At 42.2% G+C, this 19,129-nt stretch overlaps 1 protein-coding gene across 4 annotated transcripts in view; it reads left to right on the top strand.

Moving 5' to 3' along the window:
- Nucleotides 1-19,129, top strand: part of LRIG3 (leucine rich repeats and immunoglobulin like domains 3) — a 51,686-nt gene that overhangs the window by 5,257 nt on the left and 27,300 nt on the right. For all 4 annotated transcript variants that reach the window (XR_014803440.1, XM_001927828.7, XM_084956224.1 and 1 more), the window contains 2 exons: nucleotides 1,049-1,120; nucleotides 1,320-1,394. Coding sequence is in view for 2 of the 4 variants with exons in the window: in XM_001927828.7 (XP_001927863.3) it covers nucleotides 1,049-1,120; nucleotides 1,320-1,394 (147 nt within the window). In the remaining 2 variants the exon portion in view is untranslated. The remainder of the gene's footprint in view (nucleotides 1-1,048; nucleotides 1,121-1,319; nucleotides 1,395-19,129) is intronic.

The following is a 19,129-nucleotide window of genomic DNA, read 5'->3' as shown; positions in this document are numbered from 1 at the left end:
ACTATTCAATTTTAAATACCGAAGGAATTAATCTGGTAGGGATGGGTAAGCCTCTTTCAGTAGGAGAGCTTTAAGCCATTCTGTTTGTCAGCCTAGTTTTCAATAGCTCTTCAGCCATTTCATTCTCATTAGACCATTTAGAAGGCACGTATCCAGTGTATTGACCGATATAACCCACATTTGCTAGATTTTGTTTCACATTTTGAATCTTAAATGCTGAGATGATGACCTAGCCTAGAATAGTGCATACGTAAGAGTTTTATTTTGCTTTCTTTTAAATAACTGAAGTTTTATGGAAATAGTTACTAGGTTAGATTGAATCTCGGAGTTAGAAGCAGATTTATTTTAATGATTGAAAAGAAATCTGATCATAGGTTTCTGTACAGTGCATTTAACTTTGTTAGGTGGTTGATGTGGTTTAAATTATACATTATATGGAGGCATTGCGATTTGGGGAGTTCAGGAAAGCTGAGAGTTTGGGTTATTTCCTACCTGCTCAACACACACCCCTCTACCCCTTCACCACCAATGCTTTAAAGAATTTGCTGCCTTCACCCAGAGAAACAAATGTGTGTGAAATGCAATTTCTACTTGGTTTGACTGGAATAAGGTCTCCGATGCTTAGTTGTATGCTAATAAAAAGGTTTCTTTAGAGGTTTTAGTTTCAGCAACCTGCCTAATTAGCCACTTTTCATAAGCTATGACTTCATCCTATCAAGTTGGAAGTGAGGAGATGGCAGGGGATGGGGAGGGTGAAGCAAAACAACCAGTCCACAAAAGATCTGTTCACCCTGGGCCAAAACACATCTCCTAAAACATTTGCGGGCTTGGAGCATTTGAACCTGCCAGCCTCCTAAACTAATTTTGTCCTCAGAGTTTGTATTTTGGAGTTTGCCCTCTAGTTTATGGACAGGACAGATCAGTTATTTCTTATGTTGTCGCTAGTGTTGAGAGAAATCGTTCATAAATCCACTCTGTCTAGCACATCATTAAGCCCTATTAGTGATTTTTGGAAACTACTTATAATTGTATCTTTGTTTCTTCATAGGGACTTAAGTCACAACAGATTGTCTTTCATCAAGGCAAGCTCCATGAGCCACCTTCACAGCCTTCGAGAAGTGTGAGTTATTTTCCATTTGACGTTTGAATCAAATATACTACCCATCGCACTATGTAATTGTAAAGAATATTTGAGTTACGGTAAATTACTTCAAACTTTTAACTTGTGAGGGATCTTTAAATAATTTCATAAAGTTTTCACCTCTGTGAGTTACAGATTGCATAATCAGCTTTTTTTTTTTTTTTTTTGGCATTTATAGGAAACTGAACAACAATGAATTGGAAACCATTCCAAATCTAGGACCAGTCTCAGCAAATATTATACTTCTCTCCTTGTAAGTAAATGTTAGAAGGATTTCAGATGTATGTTTGCAGGGACCATGGGGAATGGTTCCCTACGAGCTGGAATATAGCTCTTACAAGCAAAATATGCTTTCCTTAAACTGCTTAACTCATTTTCCAGCCTGCCCCCGTCCTCCTAAATTGTAAGTATCACTGTAACAAGGATGCTTTACACTTTGCTGCCATTGCAGATCTGGTCTCCAAGATTCAGAGATGCCACCTTTATCCCGCAGAGACATGTATTAGATATGGTAGACTAGGACTTAAATTCTGGTGTCACTCTGTGGTTGTCTTGGGATCTGTAGATTGGGTATTATATGACTCCTAGGGGAGAATGATCAGAGTTGTTTTTCAGGGAGAAATGGAGTTGATAGCTAGGCATTGGGGTGTCCTCTTTTAAGTGTGGTGTCTGTGGCGGAAATCAAGTTTCAGAAACATCAAATCAAAATAACAGCTTGATAGAGTTAAAATTCAGTATGTGATTGAACTTAAAAATACCATTCCACATTATTTGGCAAATATGAGTTTTCAAATAGGATTAGAATTGTGTCAATTTTTCTGTATGATTAGGGCAGACAACGTTTTTAAATTCATGCCTTGGAGATGTTTTAGAATAATTTTGACTTTCGACCCCTTCAAGGTAGCTTTTAGAATGCGCATGGTTTGGTTTCTAAAGTTAAGTAATTTACCACCTTAATCTTGAATAAGTTAAAAATATATTTGAGCCACTGAAGTTAAATTGTTTTTGTCCTTCAAACAACTTAAGGGGAAAAAACCCACCATTGTTAGTTGCATCTGGGAAAGGTGTTGGGAGGGTTGAAATTATACAGTAAATTTCAGGAAAGCTGTTCAATTAATTAAAGTGATCACTACCCAATTGCTTACATCTGGTGATTTATAGAGGTTTGTTTTTACTGAGGGCCCAGGTCAGCTCAGTCACGGGTGCAGCCGCTGTGTCTGCTTTCCTCTGTTTGAATAAGAGCTAAGTGACATTTGATACTGATGTGGTTTTTCCAAAGATCAGAAACAGAAAGGAATAAAAGAAAAAACAGTTGGTATTTGACAAATAAACGCTGAATTAAAAAGGCATTTTTATGCTCGCATTAGTACCTGTTTTGTCTGTCCCAGTTGCTTAAAATTGGGGGGTCTAAATGGAGTACTGGTTTGGGGATCTTAAACATCTTTAGCTATTCAGATTTGACCAGTGGCCCCTATTTAAACCCCAGGGAATGCAGCTTCCTTGCCCTGCCGTCCTTGCCCTGGGTACTGGCAGATTCGGTCAGTATGTTCAGGGGGCCTTGAGGGTCACTGCAGCTTCATGGCTGAGAGGGTCTGCAGTGGAGTGTTGGGATCTGGGTGTGCTGAGGAAAATAATCTTTTCTTTGGCACAGAGAGTTGAAAATTAGAAAGTTCTATCAGAAGTAAATAACCTAATTATTTCACACTTTAAAGCTGGAGTTGGTAATGAGAAAACTGAAACAAAATCTAGAAAATGAGAAACCTTCAGTATTTGAGCTCATCTCCATATTTTTGTTTGTCTCACTTTAGTGCGTACCGAATAATCTCTTCTGAACTTGAATACTCTCTCATTCTTTCCCCTTAACTTGCTGGAGTACATCTAAGCAGAGATTGCTGTGTCCATCTTATACCAAGATAGATCTTACTTATTACCTTGATTACGTAGACTGTGCAAAGAGTAATTTATGTGATGGGCCTGCTAATTCAATATGCATTGTAAAAATTGTATACCTAAGAAATATCTTGAAAAATTTACTTCTCTGGCTGTTTTCTTTTACAAGTGTTTTGTTTTTCTTCTGTAGGTTTCCTTGGAGTTTGTAATACACAGTCGTTATTTCTAAAGCCTGCTTCATTTCTGTCTTGTGTAGGGTAGACTGTTTTCTTTTATATAGGGGCACTTGAAAATAATCAGAGCTGAAAGTCAGTAATTAAATACACTTCTGAAATTTCCCCCCTAAAATTGTTCAACTCCATAATGTGTTTCAGATTAGAATTTGGCTAAAGCACCGCCATTAAATCCCACATCTTTCTGAGTCGTTCCCAAGACTATTTGACTTCTATCAAGATTTTTTTTTTTAAACATTTTGTGGAGGAAAACATGTTTCTGAGTATTTGCACAAGCAAAATACTTTGAAGATGTGTTAAAGAAAAGGAGAAGAAATCATTTATAGTCTTGAGTGTGAACTTTAATATTTAATGGTGCCCATACCATCATTGCTCACCATTGTGCGGTGAGGGCCCCTCCCAGCCAGAGGGGTTGGATGCAGATGCAGGAGCCAGCAACTGAGAGGAGGAAGGGGGGTCAAAAACTATTACTCCATGGCCAGACATCATTGGGGTCAACTGTCACTCCATGGCCAGACACGATTTGGGGTCAACTGTCATTCCATGGCTAGACACGATTTGGGGTCAACTGTCATTCCATGGCCAGACATGATTTCACTCAGACCAATTCTGATCCTGTAAGGGAAGCCTGGTAAAATGCCAGGGGTAATGGTTGGATGAGCATTGAGCTTTCCCATTAACAAAGCTCATCTCTAACCATGTTGAGGAACTTTCAGTGTGTAAAAGACCTGAATAGACTTGCTTTCCTTTGACTCCCACACAGCATGAGCTCAGAAATCAGCTGGCTTGCCAGGGGCAAAATGTGGTTTGTATTTTCTGTTTATTTTTCTGAATGTCCTAGCCATACATGGCAGGGTGGCATATTTTAAGGGAAGAAGTGGGATAACTGTTGGAATGAACATGTATTGCACTCAAACTGCTGACCTGGCACAGGCGAGTTGATTTTACCAGACGTGGTAGTTCTGGCTTCCTGTCGTGTGGCAACTGCCCAAGCCCTGGACATTTTTGAAACCTGTGACCTGAGTTAGGGCAGATTGGAATCCATAAGTTATGTAACATTACTTGAACAAAAGAGGCCTTATTGGTTATTAGATAGAGCTAGTTGGGTCTTAGCTTGACACCAGTAGTTTATAAGTATTGCACAACATGCAAATACCTGGCCTGGTATCTTAAACTTGGAAAGGTATACATCAAGCAACGTCAAGGGGGTACCTAGATTACTGGTTAAGAATGTTGATTTTCTGATCCCATCCCTAGAGTTCCTGAATTAATGCTTTCAGGTGGGGCCCAAGTAGATTCATTTTAGCACACTTACCTTGCTGAGATTCTGATCAGATATTACAAAAATATTTCTGGATTACTGAAAGAGTCTGGTTTATCATGTCCAAATAAGCCTTTTCTCATTATTATCTCAAAAATAGAGCATTTTCCCCAAGGCCATCCTTTTATTTGAAGCCTGTCATTTTCTTTTCAGAGATGACTGTGTCATCCTTCTAGAGAAGTTATTATAAATATTGATCACTTTTGCTTGTGGGACCCCCATCAAGTGTGCTCTACGGATGATGGGCTACCACTGAAGAGATTTAAAGCAGAGAGGGGTGATCAGTTCTGCTATTGAAAATGTCACTCTGGCTTCAGTGTGGAGAATGGCCTGGCAGTGGCAGGAAAGGGGCCTTGAGGGGCCAGATAATGCGGAAACCACCAGAGTGGGCGGGAGCGATGGTGGCCCTCTTCCCCTAGGGTTAAGTTTCGTCAAGTCAATAGAACAGTGATTAAAAGCAAAGTTCAAGTTGGAATGACTTGCAATGAATCGCTGGCTCTTCTCTTTGCTATAGTTTGTGACCTTGGGCAAGGGACTGTCTGTCTGTGCTTCCTACTCTATGATAAAGGAGAGTAATACTAGTGCCCACCTCATCGGGTTGCTGTGGGATTCAGAGAGGGATATGGTGACACCCACCTGGCGTGCGCTCAGGGGTCAATGAGAAGAAGCCACAGTCATTCATTCAGCGGAAGCTGATTGAAGAAACAAACAGCCCTGGGTTCTGATTAGGGTGCTGGGGGCACAGCAATGAACAAAGTAGACAAACTCCCTCTTATCATGAAGCTTCCATCCTCATGGGAGGTGAGAGAAAACTAAGTAAACAAATGTTAGAAGAAAAGATAACTTCTGTTACTTGATAAATGCTGGAAGGAAAAGACAGGAGGGGGTCCTGTCCAGATAGAGAGCTGGGTTGGGTGTCCTTAACGGTGGTGAGGGAAGGGTTCTTTCTAAAGGTTTACCAAGTCCTGCTGTGTGCTGGCTACTGTTATAAGGCCAAGATTCAGCAGTGAACAGAACAGAAATCCCTGCTCTCACGGGGCTGACCTTCTCATGACAGGAGAAAGACAAAAAGTACCATGAGAGATGAGGTCAGAGGGGCAAGGTGCTAGGGAGAAAAAGAGAGCAGAGAGGGGGTATAGGAACGTGTGTGGTGGAAGAGGAGGGGGTTGTGGCTGTAAATGGCGATGGAGGGAAGGTGACACTTGAATCAGGGCCTGGAGGTGAGGGCGGGAGTCATGAGGAGTGTCCCACATGCTGGGGTTGGGGGGGTCATCTCCTTAAAGCCTCCCCTGCCCTGTCCAGCCCCTCTTGCCTTGTATATCTGTTATATGATCATGAAATGATTTTGGTATTTCCCTCCCCTACAATGAAGCTTGTGGGGCTGCTTGTTTTGCCTAGCACTTAGTGCAGGTTATATGGCTTACTTAGTGTATGAATTGAATTAAGGAAGGTTTAGGAACCAGCTACATGCACTTAACATTATGCAGATAGATCTCCTTCTAGAGACTTAGTCTATAGGAGAGGCTCAAGGTTTACAGTGAGAAAAACATACGTATGTTTTCCTAGTGTTCAGCTATGCATGCTTGGTAATAAGTAAAGTTTTCAAAATGAGGGCGTTCTCGTCGTGGCTCAGTGGTTAACGAATCCGACTAGGAACCATGAGGTTGTGGGTTCGATCCCTGGCCTTGCTCAGTGGGTTAAGGATCCGGATTTTCCGTGAGCTGTGGTGTAGGTCGCAGGCGCGGCTCAGATCTGGTGTTGCTGTGGCTCTGGTATAGACCGGCGGCTACAGCTCTGATTAGACCCCTAGCATGGGAACCTCCATATGCTGCGGGGGCGGCCCTAGAAAAGACAAAAAAAAAAAAAATTTTTCGAAATGATAACATCAGCAATAATAGTAATGAAAGAAAAGGAAAATACAGGAAAATTATCTTGGGTAGCAAAAGGATTCAGCTCACCACTCTAGCTGGTGAGCACATGCCCTGGAGTGTGTGGGAAGTGAAAGCCCCCTTGCTTGCCTGCTTTTCGAAGTTTGTGTCACTCAGTGGGGGTGACTTTGGTCTTCAGAGATAGAAATGCTTCATGGCCCTTGTGCCACATGTGCATGTGAGCCACACTGCCTCAGATCCTGAACTGAAGATTCAGAATACAGAACAACAACAAAATACAAAATTGATCTGTCCTAACACTGAAGGAAACACTGGCCCTACAGGAATCATTGGGAGAGACAGAACAAGTGTGCGTGCATGTCTGCATAAAAACCTTTGCAGGTGTTTTAAGGGTTCTTCTAGGGTGCATTGATGGCGATTCCCCCACCCACGGGGAACACAATGCTGCACGAGACTCCGTGCCATCCTGTCCCATGTCCTCCCATTTGAGAGGTGGCAGGGATGCAGGCAGGTGTGCGTGCCATGCCTTCCCTCAGAAGTCCGATCGGTGGTCTTAGCAATTCCTGTGCCATGAGCTGCTAGTCATTGTACAACTTGGAGAAGGCAGTGACTTTTCTTTCTTCAGTTTTGACACTCCCATAAGTGCTGTACATGTGGTTCTCCAGTGGCATTTGTCACACATCTCACCCAGGGTGGGGCTTGTGTCTTTCCATCCACTCAGCAGTCCCGTCCAGTCCCTGGCACGTAGGAGGTACTCATTAAATATCTGAGCAGACGAGAGATCTCGGGCCCCTGTGCTGGAGGTGGGGCACACAGGTTTTGTCTGGTCTCCGCTAGTGACCTGTCTGACCTCAGGCAGAGCTAATGAACTCCGCCTTGTTTATCTGTAGAAATAGTGTGAGACATCTGCCTGGCTATCTCAAGTGGTTCCGGTGGAGGATCAAATGGCATCATGTACACGAAAGGGCTCGGGCAGTGTGAGCAGCCCCAGCTGCTGCTGTTACAGTTACAGGGGGCTTGGCTGAGGAGCCGAGACTGGGGGCAGTGGGCCAAAGTAGATTCTTGAACAGGAGGGTCCCTGAAGGAAGGCAGGATTTGGAAACATTATCCCGGCAGCAGTGGATGAGAGGGAGAGAGAGAATTTGGTGTTTGGGGTGAGTTCTCAGGAAAACTGCTGCTGTCTTCGAATAGTTCAAAACAATTGATGAGCACGCAATTATAAGTAATAAGTGAACACCATTTCTAGTCTGAGGGTTTCCATCTCTGTAAGTGGGTTTTGAGCTGTGGAAAGTGCACCCAGAACACCACCTCCTATGAGCTGAGTGCTGGCAGAAAAAGACAAAGAGCCCTTGACCTCTACCTTCAAGAAGAAATAATGGGCAGACCAATGATAACCAGATACTCCAAGGAGGGTCGTGCCCTGGGTGACAGACACAGAGGAGGGCTGACTTCTCAGTGAGGAGTGTGAGGGTGAGTGAGGGCTACTCCAGCACGGAGACTGGGTACATTGATAGGGATCAGCTTAGGTGTTTCACAGTTGGCGAGGGTAATTGACTTTTTTTTTAAATGCAGGGGAATGAAATGAGTACATTTCACTTAAGCACAGGATCTGCTGCTCTCTTTTCATTAAACAGTATTCATGTTCAAAATCAAGTGCCATAAAGAAATAAATATTGTGATGATTATTAACCATCATGAGTTGCCAAATACCTGGTACCCATCCGCCTGTGGAACTGTTCTGTGCTCTGAGCCCTGCTGCAGGTTAAGGCCACACCTGTTTTTCCCACAAAAGGAAATTGGCCTTTTGTGGGGTAGGAGTCAAATGAGCATTGGCTACGGAATCATGAAACTACTAATTAGGAATCGGATCTGCAGGGCTCTGTTATCTGTACACTGAACAGAGTGCCATCCCAAGTGGGAATTCCATCTGTTAAGCAAGCATTGCCCATTACTGTCCCCAAGTGAGATTAATGAAAAAAATCAGTTTGGAAGATATAAGAAGCTATTGCCTGGTTGCATGACACAGAGTTTATTTAAATAATTCATCAAATTCCACTTATAACTTTCAAAACATATTGATACTTTAATAGCTCACAGCTCGGAAATAAAGTTGTGTGTAGAGAAGGCAAGCATTTTTTAATGTTTCAAGTGCTGATGTAGCTAAGTAATTTTATAACTGTGAGGTAAAGCTCAAAGGTAAAAACAAAGTTGTTTTTTTAAAACAACAAAACAAAACAAAAACCAAAGCCTTTGTATATAAATCATTATTTAAAAAGTCACTAGTTTGTTATATGCCTTAAGGAAGTTGGGGAGAAGCTTCAGCCAAAATTAGAACTTGGGTTCTGGGGAATCAGTGAGCTTGATTCCGATTAAGTGGACACAGACCATCACCTGTCTTTATCCACATGTGGGTATAGATAATTCCATGGAGTTTGACTGCCTTAACTGAAAAATTAAATTATATGCTCTACATTTGAAGATAAATGGGATAGCATCTTCATATGCAAAGGACATTTCACCAGAGAACCACGACCTTCACCAGCAAGCCAGACATTACAGTATTTAACAGCAATAAGCTCATGAAGCCCAAGTCTTACATACGAAACACATAAACATCCTACCATGATAAGTTGTAATCTTTCATTGCATTTAAAAATGTTTATATATGATCTGCACATGAGAGCTACTCTACACAGAGCCATATGTATAAGATTCTCTGAGTTTATCTTCATATTTAATCATAAACATCATAAACCAGTCCCCCAAATGCACATTTACTAGGTTTTTGAATTCTCAGTTTACAGTGGCTGTATTCAAAACAAAAAATTCGTGATCATGTCATGGCTCTTTAAACCCTTCAGGGATTTCCCATTGCTCTTGGATCAGGAGCAAAACTCCTTCTCAGGACAGACAATGCTCTGCATGACCTGAATCTTCTTTTCCTGTTGATCCTGCTCACTTCCAGGAACATGCCAGCTTGTCCTGCCTCAGGTCCCTTTGCCTAGAATACTCACCCTCCCCCAACTTTCATTGATGTTTCCCCAACACGTTTTCATATCTCACTTATTTACAAGGTCTGTGTTCTTAGCGTATATGCAATCCCATTTTTCAGTTGTATATTTGTGATTCTTATTTTTTTTATAATTTTCATTTTTTTCCATTATAGCTGGTTTACAGTGTTTTGTCAATGTTTACTGTACAGCAAGGTGACCCAGTCAAACATACATGTACACATTCTATTTTCTCACATTATCATGCTCCATCATAAATGACTAGATATAGTTCCCAGTGCTATGCAGCAGGATCTCCTTGCTTATCCATTCCAAAGGCAATAGTTTGTAGCTATTAACCCCAAATTCCCCAATCTGTCCCACTCCCTCCCCCTCCCCCTTTAAGCATTACACCCCCACCAGAATGGAACTTTATAAAACCTGAGACCTTGTCTGTTTTCATCTCTGTTGTAACTCTGGTGTGTAGCTCAGTGCCTAGCACATGGCAGACACTCAGTCCATGTTCGTTGGGATGAATGACCAAGTCAGTATCCCAGTCCAAATTACTATATAGTTAATTGCAGAAGAACTAGTCAGTTAACCTTTCTGTTCCCACCTCTCTGTACACACTGAAAATTGTTTTCACTAATAAAACTTTGTTCCAAAGTGATAACACTCTTAGATTTGGCTTGGTGACAGAAGGGGCAGCCCATAAAACTGACCCCCAGTCCCTTGAACTTAACCTTCCAGTGTAGCTTGCTGCAAGAACACCTGTATTGCCAGTGTTTATCCTGAAGCTGCCGCATTTTCTCATCCTTTCCTTCAACTTCACATTAGCTATTCTGATGGCTGCTTTGAAGTATCAAATGCAACTTCTGCCAGAGGCTTCTCTGTGCTGAGTGAGGCCTGTGCTGCCAGGACAAGACAAAACAATAAAGTTACAGCCAGTTGCTTTTCATGATTGAGGTGGCAAGATTCAACATGTGTCTCTGTCCTGGCCTGCTTGCTTTTCCTCCTTGTCTTACTTATTTTACAGTCTGTGCTGCCTTCCATAGACCGGAGGTACAGGGTTCCAGTGGGTGCTGAGAGAGACCAAAACAGTGAAAAGAGGCTCTAACCAGTACCTTCCCTTCTCTCTCTGGCTGAAAGTTCCTTAGGTACTACGTTCAGAACATAAAGAAAAAAGTCAGTTTATAAATATTAGCACCTTCTTGCTAGCCACCTGTCTGGCTGTCTCCCCCGCTCTCGGGGAAGCTTTAGCAGGTAGATAGAGCAGTCTCTAGAGCGAGGTTGAAGGCAGAAAGAAATATTAAGGTAATATTCATGCTGCAAATACCATATAGCACAGGATACCTGTGGCATACATTCTTAGACTGTCAGTTTTACTATGCACATGCACTTTTAAATGTTTTTATAAGAAAACAAACATATGGAGTTAGAATCAAAAAGAGCATCATTTTTTTAGAAAATGTAAGATGCTTTTGTTCTCTATCACCTATGGCCATGTAATCCTGCACAAGGTGTTGGCCTAGGAACAAAGGACAGTGCTTTTTAAAGATGAGTGGGTGTTGGAGGTCCCTGGTGGTTCCACGGATTAAGGATCTGATGTGTTATCACTGCTGTGGCTGGGGTTCGATCCCTGCCCTGGGAATTTCACATGCTGCAGGTGCAGGCGGTAAAAAACAAACAAAAACCAGAATGGATATTTACAGAATCAGGACACTAGTCAATTAATTTTATAAATCCCTTTTTTTTTTTTTTTGGTCTTTTTGCCATTTCTTGGGCCGCTCCCGCGGCATATGGACGTTCCCAGGCTAGGGGTCGAATCGGAGCTGTAGCCATCGGCCTACACCAGAGCCATAGCAACGCGGGATCCGAGCCTTGTCTGGGACCTACACGACAGCTCACGGCAACGCCGGATCCTTAACCCACTGAGCAAGGACAGGGATCGAACCCGCAACCTCATGGTTCTTAGTCGGATTCGTTAACCATTGCGCCATGACGGGAACTCCTAAATCCCTTTTTGTCTTATTCTCCTCCTGTCTGTCTTTCACTTCCTCACCCCCCCCCCCATGTAAGTATCAAGGAAAAGGGAGAGGATTAGAAACCGTTTGCTGTATTCTATCTATAACTGGAACGACGTTTGGGTAGTTGTGAGTGTCTGCACACAACCCTAGTAACGCTGAAGTGGAAGAGACGTTTTTCCCAGTGGTGAGATCTCTGGAAGAGAGGTTATCCAAGCTCCCCTCAAGCCCTTTCAGGGACAGAAGCTCACTCCAGGTATGGAGCCATCCACCTGGAACAGGTCTAATTGCCAGGCCTCTTTTTGTTAAGCCAGGCCCTGACTTCCTGCAGCTTCTGCCTTTTGTCCAAACTCTGTACGCTGGGAAAGACGTTCGTCTGTTTTCTGAATCATGATACCTACAAACTTTCACCTGTAACATTTCCTTAAAGCCTCTCCCCTCCTGGCTCAGGCTCCAATTGCCATTTTCTGTATGACTTGGAGTCTAGACCCAGGGCTGTCCAAGAGCACTTTGGTGATGGAAATCTGTGCGGTCCACCATGGCAGCCACTAGACACATGGGGATGGAACACTTGAAATGTGGCTGGTGTGACTAAGGGTTTGAATTTTAAGTTTCATCAAGCTTCAATCTAAATAGCCACCCTTGGCCAGTAGCGATTGTACTGGACAGTGCAGGTCTAGACTCTTAACGTTTTTGCCCCCAACACGTCTCGTCTAGCATCATACTGAAAAATACAATGTCCAGAGCAAGATAGTGAGATGTAAGCTAATGAAGAATGTCCCAGGACCATTTCTCTTGACCAGAATACAGGACATTGATGAAGCATAAGTTGTGTTGGCTTCTTAAGGGCCATGTGGCATTATTGGCATATATTGAGTTGTGGTCAGCTGAGATCCCCCAGTCTGTTGTCATTCTTATAAGAATTGCTTCCAAATAGGCCTTTTAAGATGGTTGATTAAAAATTCAAAACATGGCCTTCCCCCAGTTTAACTTCTCTAGAAGCTTCTAGACCATCATTTTGGTATATTGAGAGGTCTGGAGTGACAATTCCTCTAACGGATGAGTAGCACTTTTCTGTAGTATTTGGACTTGATTATTCACATCTCCGCACATATTCCTACCCACGCTGACACCATAGGGCCACAGGCAGATTCAGTAGCAGCCACTTGGCAGCTCCCCTGAAGGGCCAGGCTGGTTTGTAAACACAGACCAGGGTACAAACTTACTTGTCTGTGTGATCATCGCCACCACGCATTCTGTGTCTTAGGCACAGGGACCACTCAAACACTCGGTGAAGTCAAGACATTCTGTATCTGTGACATCCCTAGCCCCTTGGACCATGTCAGAAAAATAAAATGACATTAATTTAGCCTAATGTTTGTAGAGAATGAATCCTCTGGATGAGAACTGTTAATTTGAGGTTCAGAAAAATGATGCCATATTATCTGGTTCATAGCATCATCTTAAGGTAAAATTCTTTACCTAGGCTACTGTTTGTTAACATATCTAAGCCAAATGATGTTTTCAATAAGAAAACCCATAGTAATTTGTATGAGGGAAGGATTTATGTTGGTTTTTAGAGAAAAAAAGAGTTTTATTCACTGATTAGATTTTATTGGAGCTTTACTGCAAAGCATGGTGGACCAAACACATTTGCTTCATGCTGTTTCATCCTAGAACGCCCTTAAAAGGAAAAGAAAGGGCTGAAGTGCACACAGACAGGAGCAAAGAGAAAACAGCAGAGGAGACATCCAGATGAAAGATGCCATAAGAGTTTTCCAAGCAGGGGCAGAAATTGTAACTGACCTAGAGTGGAGTAGACCACAAGAGAAGCAAATGCTTTTTTGCTGCAGAACCAGCACTGCTTCAAGAATTCAAAGCCAGAGTTCCCATTGTGGTGCACTGAAAATGAACCTGACTAGGAAACATGAGGTTGCGGGTTCGATCCCTGGCCTCGCTCAGTGGGTTAAGGATCTGGCATTGCCGTGAGCTGTGGCATAGGTCGCAGATGCAGCTCAGATCCTGCATGGCTGTGGCTGTGGTGTAGGCCAGCACCTGTAGCTCTGATTCAACCCCTAGCCTGGGAACCTCCATATGCCACGAATGTGGCCCTAAAAAGAAAAAAACAAACAAAAAAATCAAATCCAGTAAAGGTGGGGGTGTAGAATAGGACTGAAGATGGGGAATTGGCAAAAACTCTTCTGTAAGAAGCAGTCACACCTCCATGTCCCCTCTCCACAACTCAAAGCCCAGTGAACACCCCTCCTCTGACAGATAAAGAAAAATGGAAGCTTCCCCTCTAGAGAGTTGAAACAGAAAGTCTCTGGAATTTGGGATACACGCCCAGACGGGTGAGAGGTGGGAGTCAGGGGACAGGCAGTACCTTTCGCAATCAGGGAGATTAAGTCAGATCTGAATACCTAGGGTGATGGTCCCCACCTCTTCGCTTTTCCAGGCACTAGCAGTCATGCTTGTCCCCCCAGCCTGGAGGTTGGAGGATTTGAGTGACAAGATAGATCATGTTGATCCCATCATGAAACAGCCCCGCCCACACACCTGTGGTGATTCTCACAGTCAGCAGGTCCTGGCCTCACAGCCCCCAGCAGGCCTTCTAGGGCTGCTTTTTTACTAAGTATCCGGGGTAGCCCATGATCACTGATTCTTGAGAGTCTGAAATACGTAGGGAAGGAGAACCAGAGACAATGGATGAGAAGGGAACCTCAAAACAGCCTAAAATCTCTGTTGAGAAGAGACAGGATGTAATATCCTCAGAATAGGAAGAGAAAGTAAATGTAAGGATGGTAATAACAACAACAACAGTAATAAAAGGAATAGTCAGGAAATAAGGAAAAACCTCTTAAAAGTTACAAATATAATAACAACAAAGAAGGTAATAGAAATATTGGAAGAAGATTGAAAAATCCTCAAAAAGAAGAACCAAAAGATAAGAAGATAGAAAACAGGAGAGAAAAACATGAGAAATAAGAGGATCAGCCAGGAAATCTAATTGGTATTCCACAAAGATCTATAGAAATATAAAAGAGGGAATTATCAACGAGACGGAAATTTCCCAAAAGCAAGGACTGTATATTTCTAGGTTGAAAGAACTTACTGCAAATGAAATCAAATGAAAAAGGGACATTGCCATATCATTTCAGAATATTTTGGGTTAAAGAGAAGCTCTGAGATGAGGAAAAATAAAATGCCAAGCAGGTTACCTGGGAGGATCAACAGTGGCTCTCCAGGTGTGAGCCTCTCAGCATCAGCATTACCTGAGCGCTTGGCAGAAATGCAGGTTCTCAGGCCCCGCCCAGACCTACTGAAATAGAAATGCTGAGTGTGAAGCTTGTCAGTCTGTGCTCTGAAAGGCCCCTGCCCTCCAGTTCTGATGCCTCCTAAATTTGAGAAACACGGGTTGAGAAGCTGAATGGCCACCAGCTCCTCACATGCATCCACAAAGATAGTTTATTTATTTTTAATTTTTTTATTTTCTAAATTTAGTTTATTTCCCCAGTACATTATATCGTTTTCTACTGTACAGCATGGTGACCCAGTTACATATACATGTACGTACACATTCTATTTTCGCACATTATAATGCTCCATCATAAGTGACTAGACGTAGTTCCCATTGCTACACAGCAGGATTTCATTGCTAATCCATTCCAAAGGCAATAGTTTGCTTCTATTACCCCCAAGCTCCCAGTCCACCCACTCCCTCCCCCTCCCCGCTTGGCAACCACAAGTTTATTCTCCAAGTCCACGATTGTCTTTTCTGTGGAAAGGTTCATTTGTGCCATATATTAGATTCCAGATATAAGTGATACCATATGGTGTTTGTCTTTCTCTTTCTGACTTACTTCACTCTGTATGAGAGCCTCTAGTTCCATCCATGTTTCTGCAAATGGCGTTATTTTGTTCTTTTTATGGCCGAGTAGTATTCCATTGTGCATCTATACCACATCTTCCTAATCCAATTGTCTGTTGATGGACATTTGGGCTGTTTCCATGTCTTGGCTATTGTGAATAGTGCTGCAACGAACATGCGGGTGCATGTGTCTTTTTTAAGGAAAGTTGTGTCTGGATATATGCCTAAGAGTGGGATTGCTGGGTCATATTGTAGTTTTATGTATAGTTTTCTAAGGTACCTCCAGACGGTTCTCCATAGTGGTTGTACCAGCTTACATTTCCACCAACAGTGCAGGAGGGTTCCCTTTTCTCCACAACCCCTCTAGCACTTGTTATGTGTGGACTTAATTAATGATGGCCTTTCTGACTGGTGTGAGGTGGTATCTCATGGTAGTTTTGATTTGCATTTCTCTAACAATCAGGATGTTGAGCATTTTTTCATGTGCTTGTTGGCCATCTGTATCTCTTCCTTGGAGAACTGTCTGTTCAGGTCTTTTGCCCATTTTTCAATTGGGTTTTGGCTTTTTTGCTGTTGTATAAGTCATTTGTATATTTAATTTTTTTTTTTTTTTGTCTTTTGTCTTTATAGGGCCGCACCCGCAGCGTATGGAGGTTCCCAGGCTAGGGGGTCAAATCGGAGCTGTTGCTGCTGGCCTATGCCACAGCCACAGCAACACCAGATCCAAGCCACGTCTTTGACCTACACCACAGCTCACAGCAACACCGGATCCTTAACCCACTGAGTGAGGCCAGGAATCAAACCTTATGGTTCCTAGTCGGATTTGTTTCTACTGTGCCACGATGGGAACTCCTGTGTGTTTTAAAGATTAAGCTCTTATCAGTTGCATCATTTGAAACTATTTTCTCCCATTCTGTAAGTTGTCTTTTTGGTTTCTGTTTGGTTTCCTTTGCTGTACAAAAGCTTGTCAGTTTGATTAGGTCCCATTGGTTTAGTTTTGCTTTTATTTCTCTTGCTTTGGGAGACTGACCTGAGAAAACATTTGTAAGGTTGATGTCAGAGAATGTTTTGCCTTTGTTCTTTTCCAGGAGTTTGATGGTGTCTTGTCTTATATTTAAGTCTTTAAGCCATTTTGAGTAAGATAGTTTTCAAAATCCTAAAGAACGTGATTTCTAGTCTCAACTCTGTACACATTCAAACTGTCAATCCCATAAAGACATTTCCAAGTATGAGAAAGAAAAAAACACCCTTCTACACAGGGTTTCGTAGAAAGCAAATGGAGTATATGCCCAGGAAAATGAGGGAGTAAGCCAAGGAAGACTGGGCAGCCAGGCAGTGGGACTCCAACAGAGGAAAGAGGTGACATCCCCCAAAAGTGAGGCCAAGTTTTGTTAAGAGGCTACAGTTTTATATGATGATGGTGTGAAGCAAATCGGTCATTTGCAGTGTTTGTCATCTAAATCCACAGCTCCTTTTGTTCCATTTCCTCCCATTGGCAGGTGAGAAAACCAAGGTTCACAAAGTAGAGTAGATCAAGACATTGAATTGGAAACAGAATCAAAATCTCCTTGCGGGAGAACTGTGGTGTGAACTGCTGCTTCAGAGAGCCTACTTTGGGCAGGTTGATTGATGTGTGGCATTCTGGTTTTATGTGTCCTTTTCTGGCCGGCAGCTGTAATGGTCATACCGCTTTACATTTAGGTAAATCCTTACAGGCCAATCTAAAGCTTGATCTAGAGTTTCAAGATCTGTCAAGACGATTGGTCACCTCAGGGGCTTGAACCATTTATTGAATCACGAGTTCTGGGGAACCAAAGATGAGTCAGATTCTTTTTGCTCACAAGTACATCACAAGCAAGTGAAGAGACACACAGCTTAATCACAGCAGTGGTCTGACCTGTAAAAATGGCAGTGGAAGGCCCTACCTCAAAAGAGAGTTAGCAACATTTTTTGTTATTTAATTAATTTTTAATGTATATAATTATTTCAGATTAAAATATTTGTTTAGTAAATGTGTTCTTAGGATCCTGTTGTTTTCTAGAACTTGCCCTTAAATTTCTGTTTATGTAAAAGGACCACATAGAATTTATATTTGGGGATTTTAAAAAGTTGTTTTGGAGTTCCCTTGTGGCTCAGTGGGTTAAGGACCTGGTGTTGTCACTGAAGCGGCTCTGGGCACTGCTGTAGTGCAGGTTTGATCCCTGGCAAAAAAGTTTTTTTGTATATGGTATGAATTTGCTTTTTACCCATATTTCTTTTTTCATGATTACATGTGTTGTAATCGGCACATAACTAGGAACCTGATTATTGGAAGATCTCTGTGTTAAAACATTGTGGGCATCTTTATCATGTTCTTCACACTTCAAAAGTTAATTATATTGTTGACCTGGCTTTTAGCTGAAAAAACTATTCTTTGCTCCTTACAGTGGCTCATTTGTTGCGTGGTATCACTAATTCTTCATCAAGAATCTTTCTCCTTAGAGAATTTTTCTCAATTGGCTTCAATCTTGGGTGCCACAGGACCAGTGGACCAGTCTAGACATGTATTCTTTTAATGAAACTTCTTAATTATCTTTTTAGCAAAAAGATGAGCGGAGACAGTTTATTTTTATCTGCATGGGAGCGGTTCTTTACTTGCCAAGTCTCTCAGTTAAAAGCAGCCTAATATTATGGGGTGTTAGTTATTGCAGCCAAGGTAGTTTCCAAATAAGCTTTTCTTGGGGGTGGAGGGGTTATTGTTAGAAACATATATAAGTGATCTTTAATGGGTTTGCAGAATGTGGCGTTTTCTTTAACAACGTGTAATGCCTTTATATAATGTTGTTAAACCGGTTGCTTGCAAGTTATGTATAGAAATCAGCATTTCCTTGGGGTCAGGTCGACTCTCCCAGTCAGTACAGTTAATATGCTTGCTCTATGATTGTATGGAATGGCCACAGATTCAGCAGTTTGTTGGCTGCTGTAACTGAATTGGACTTAAGGGATGTGGTCAGAGTAATGCATTCTAAGAAAGGAGGGCATTGCAACATGCTAAAAAAAAAAAATGGTTTCAAATTAAATTTCACTGCACACATCCTCTCTGAAAGAAATATGCCCCATGTGCCTACCTTCTCTAACTAGCCAAGCTTGCACGTCTTTACACATCAAGCTGCAAAGCCTTAAGCTTCCTTATGTTGTGCAATAGCTAAAAGACAGTTGAAACTATTGACAGATATTTCTTATTCACCAAGAAGCTAAAGTTTAATTGGTTCAGAAACTCCAGTGAGCAAAAACCTGATATTCTGGTTCCTCACAAAGAATATTCCTCTCTGAGACTCTTCTCTCAGACTCTGGGGATAAACTAATACCATTTATATCCACTTAAGAGTGCAGGAAGTCCTCTTAAGGGTTTCATGCTTCTGGAGATCACAGTGAGTCAGAAAGAACCAAGCATCACCATACTGAGTGGTCATGTTAGTAGCCTCATAGGTTATATTTTACTGTTATTAGTTTAGTCTGGGTTTACATTCATTGCAGGTGTTCAGGGTACCAGAGCAAAGGAACACATTTCTTACGTATGAGAATACCACATGGCCATGTTCCCAGTGATTACAGACAGGAAAATGCCAGAACTGGGCTATTTTGGCGCAGTCTCATCAAGAGGGGCCCCTAGTCTGCTTTAGATGGGGGACTCATGTTTTAGAAAGTCTCTCATATAAGCAACATAAAACACAGCAGTAATTGGTAGAGTAGATAGGGGAGCTCCAGTGATGCTGAACTGAGTCCTAGTATCC

The sequence above is a fragment of the Sus scrofa genome, chromosome 5, assembly GCF_054392235.1.
Source record: "Sus scrofa isolate SSC_HxYL_T2T_F1_AM1 chromosome 5, Sscrofa_HxYL_maternal_Yorkshire_Landrace_v2.0, whole genome shotgun sequence".
Taxonomy (NCBI): Eukaryota; Metazoa; Chordata; class Mammalia; order Artiodactyla; family Suidae; genus Sus; species Sus scrofa.
This window is presented reverse-complemented; position numbering and strand designations above follow the sequence as displayed.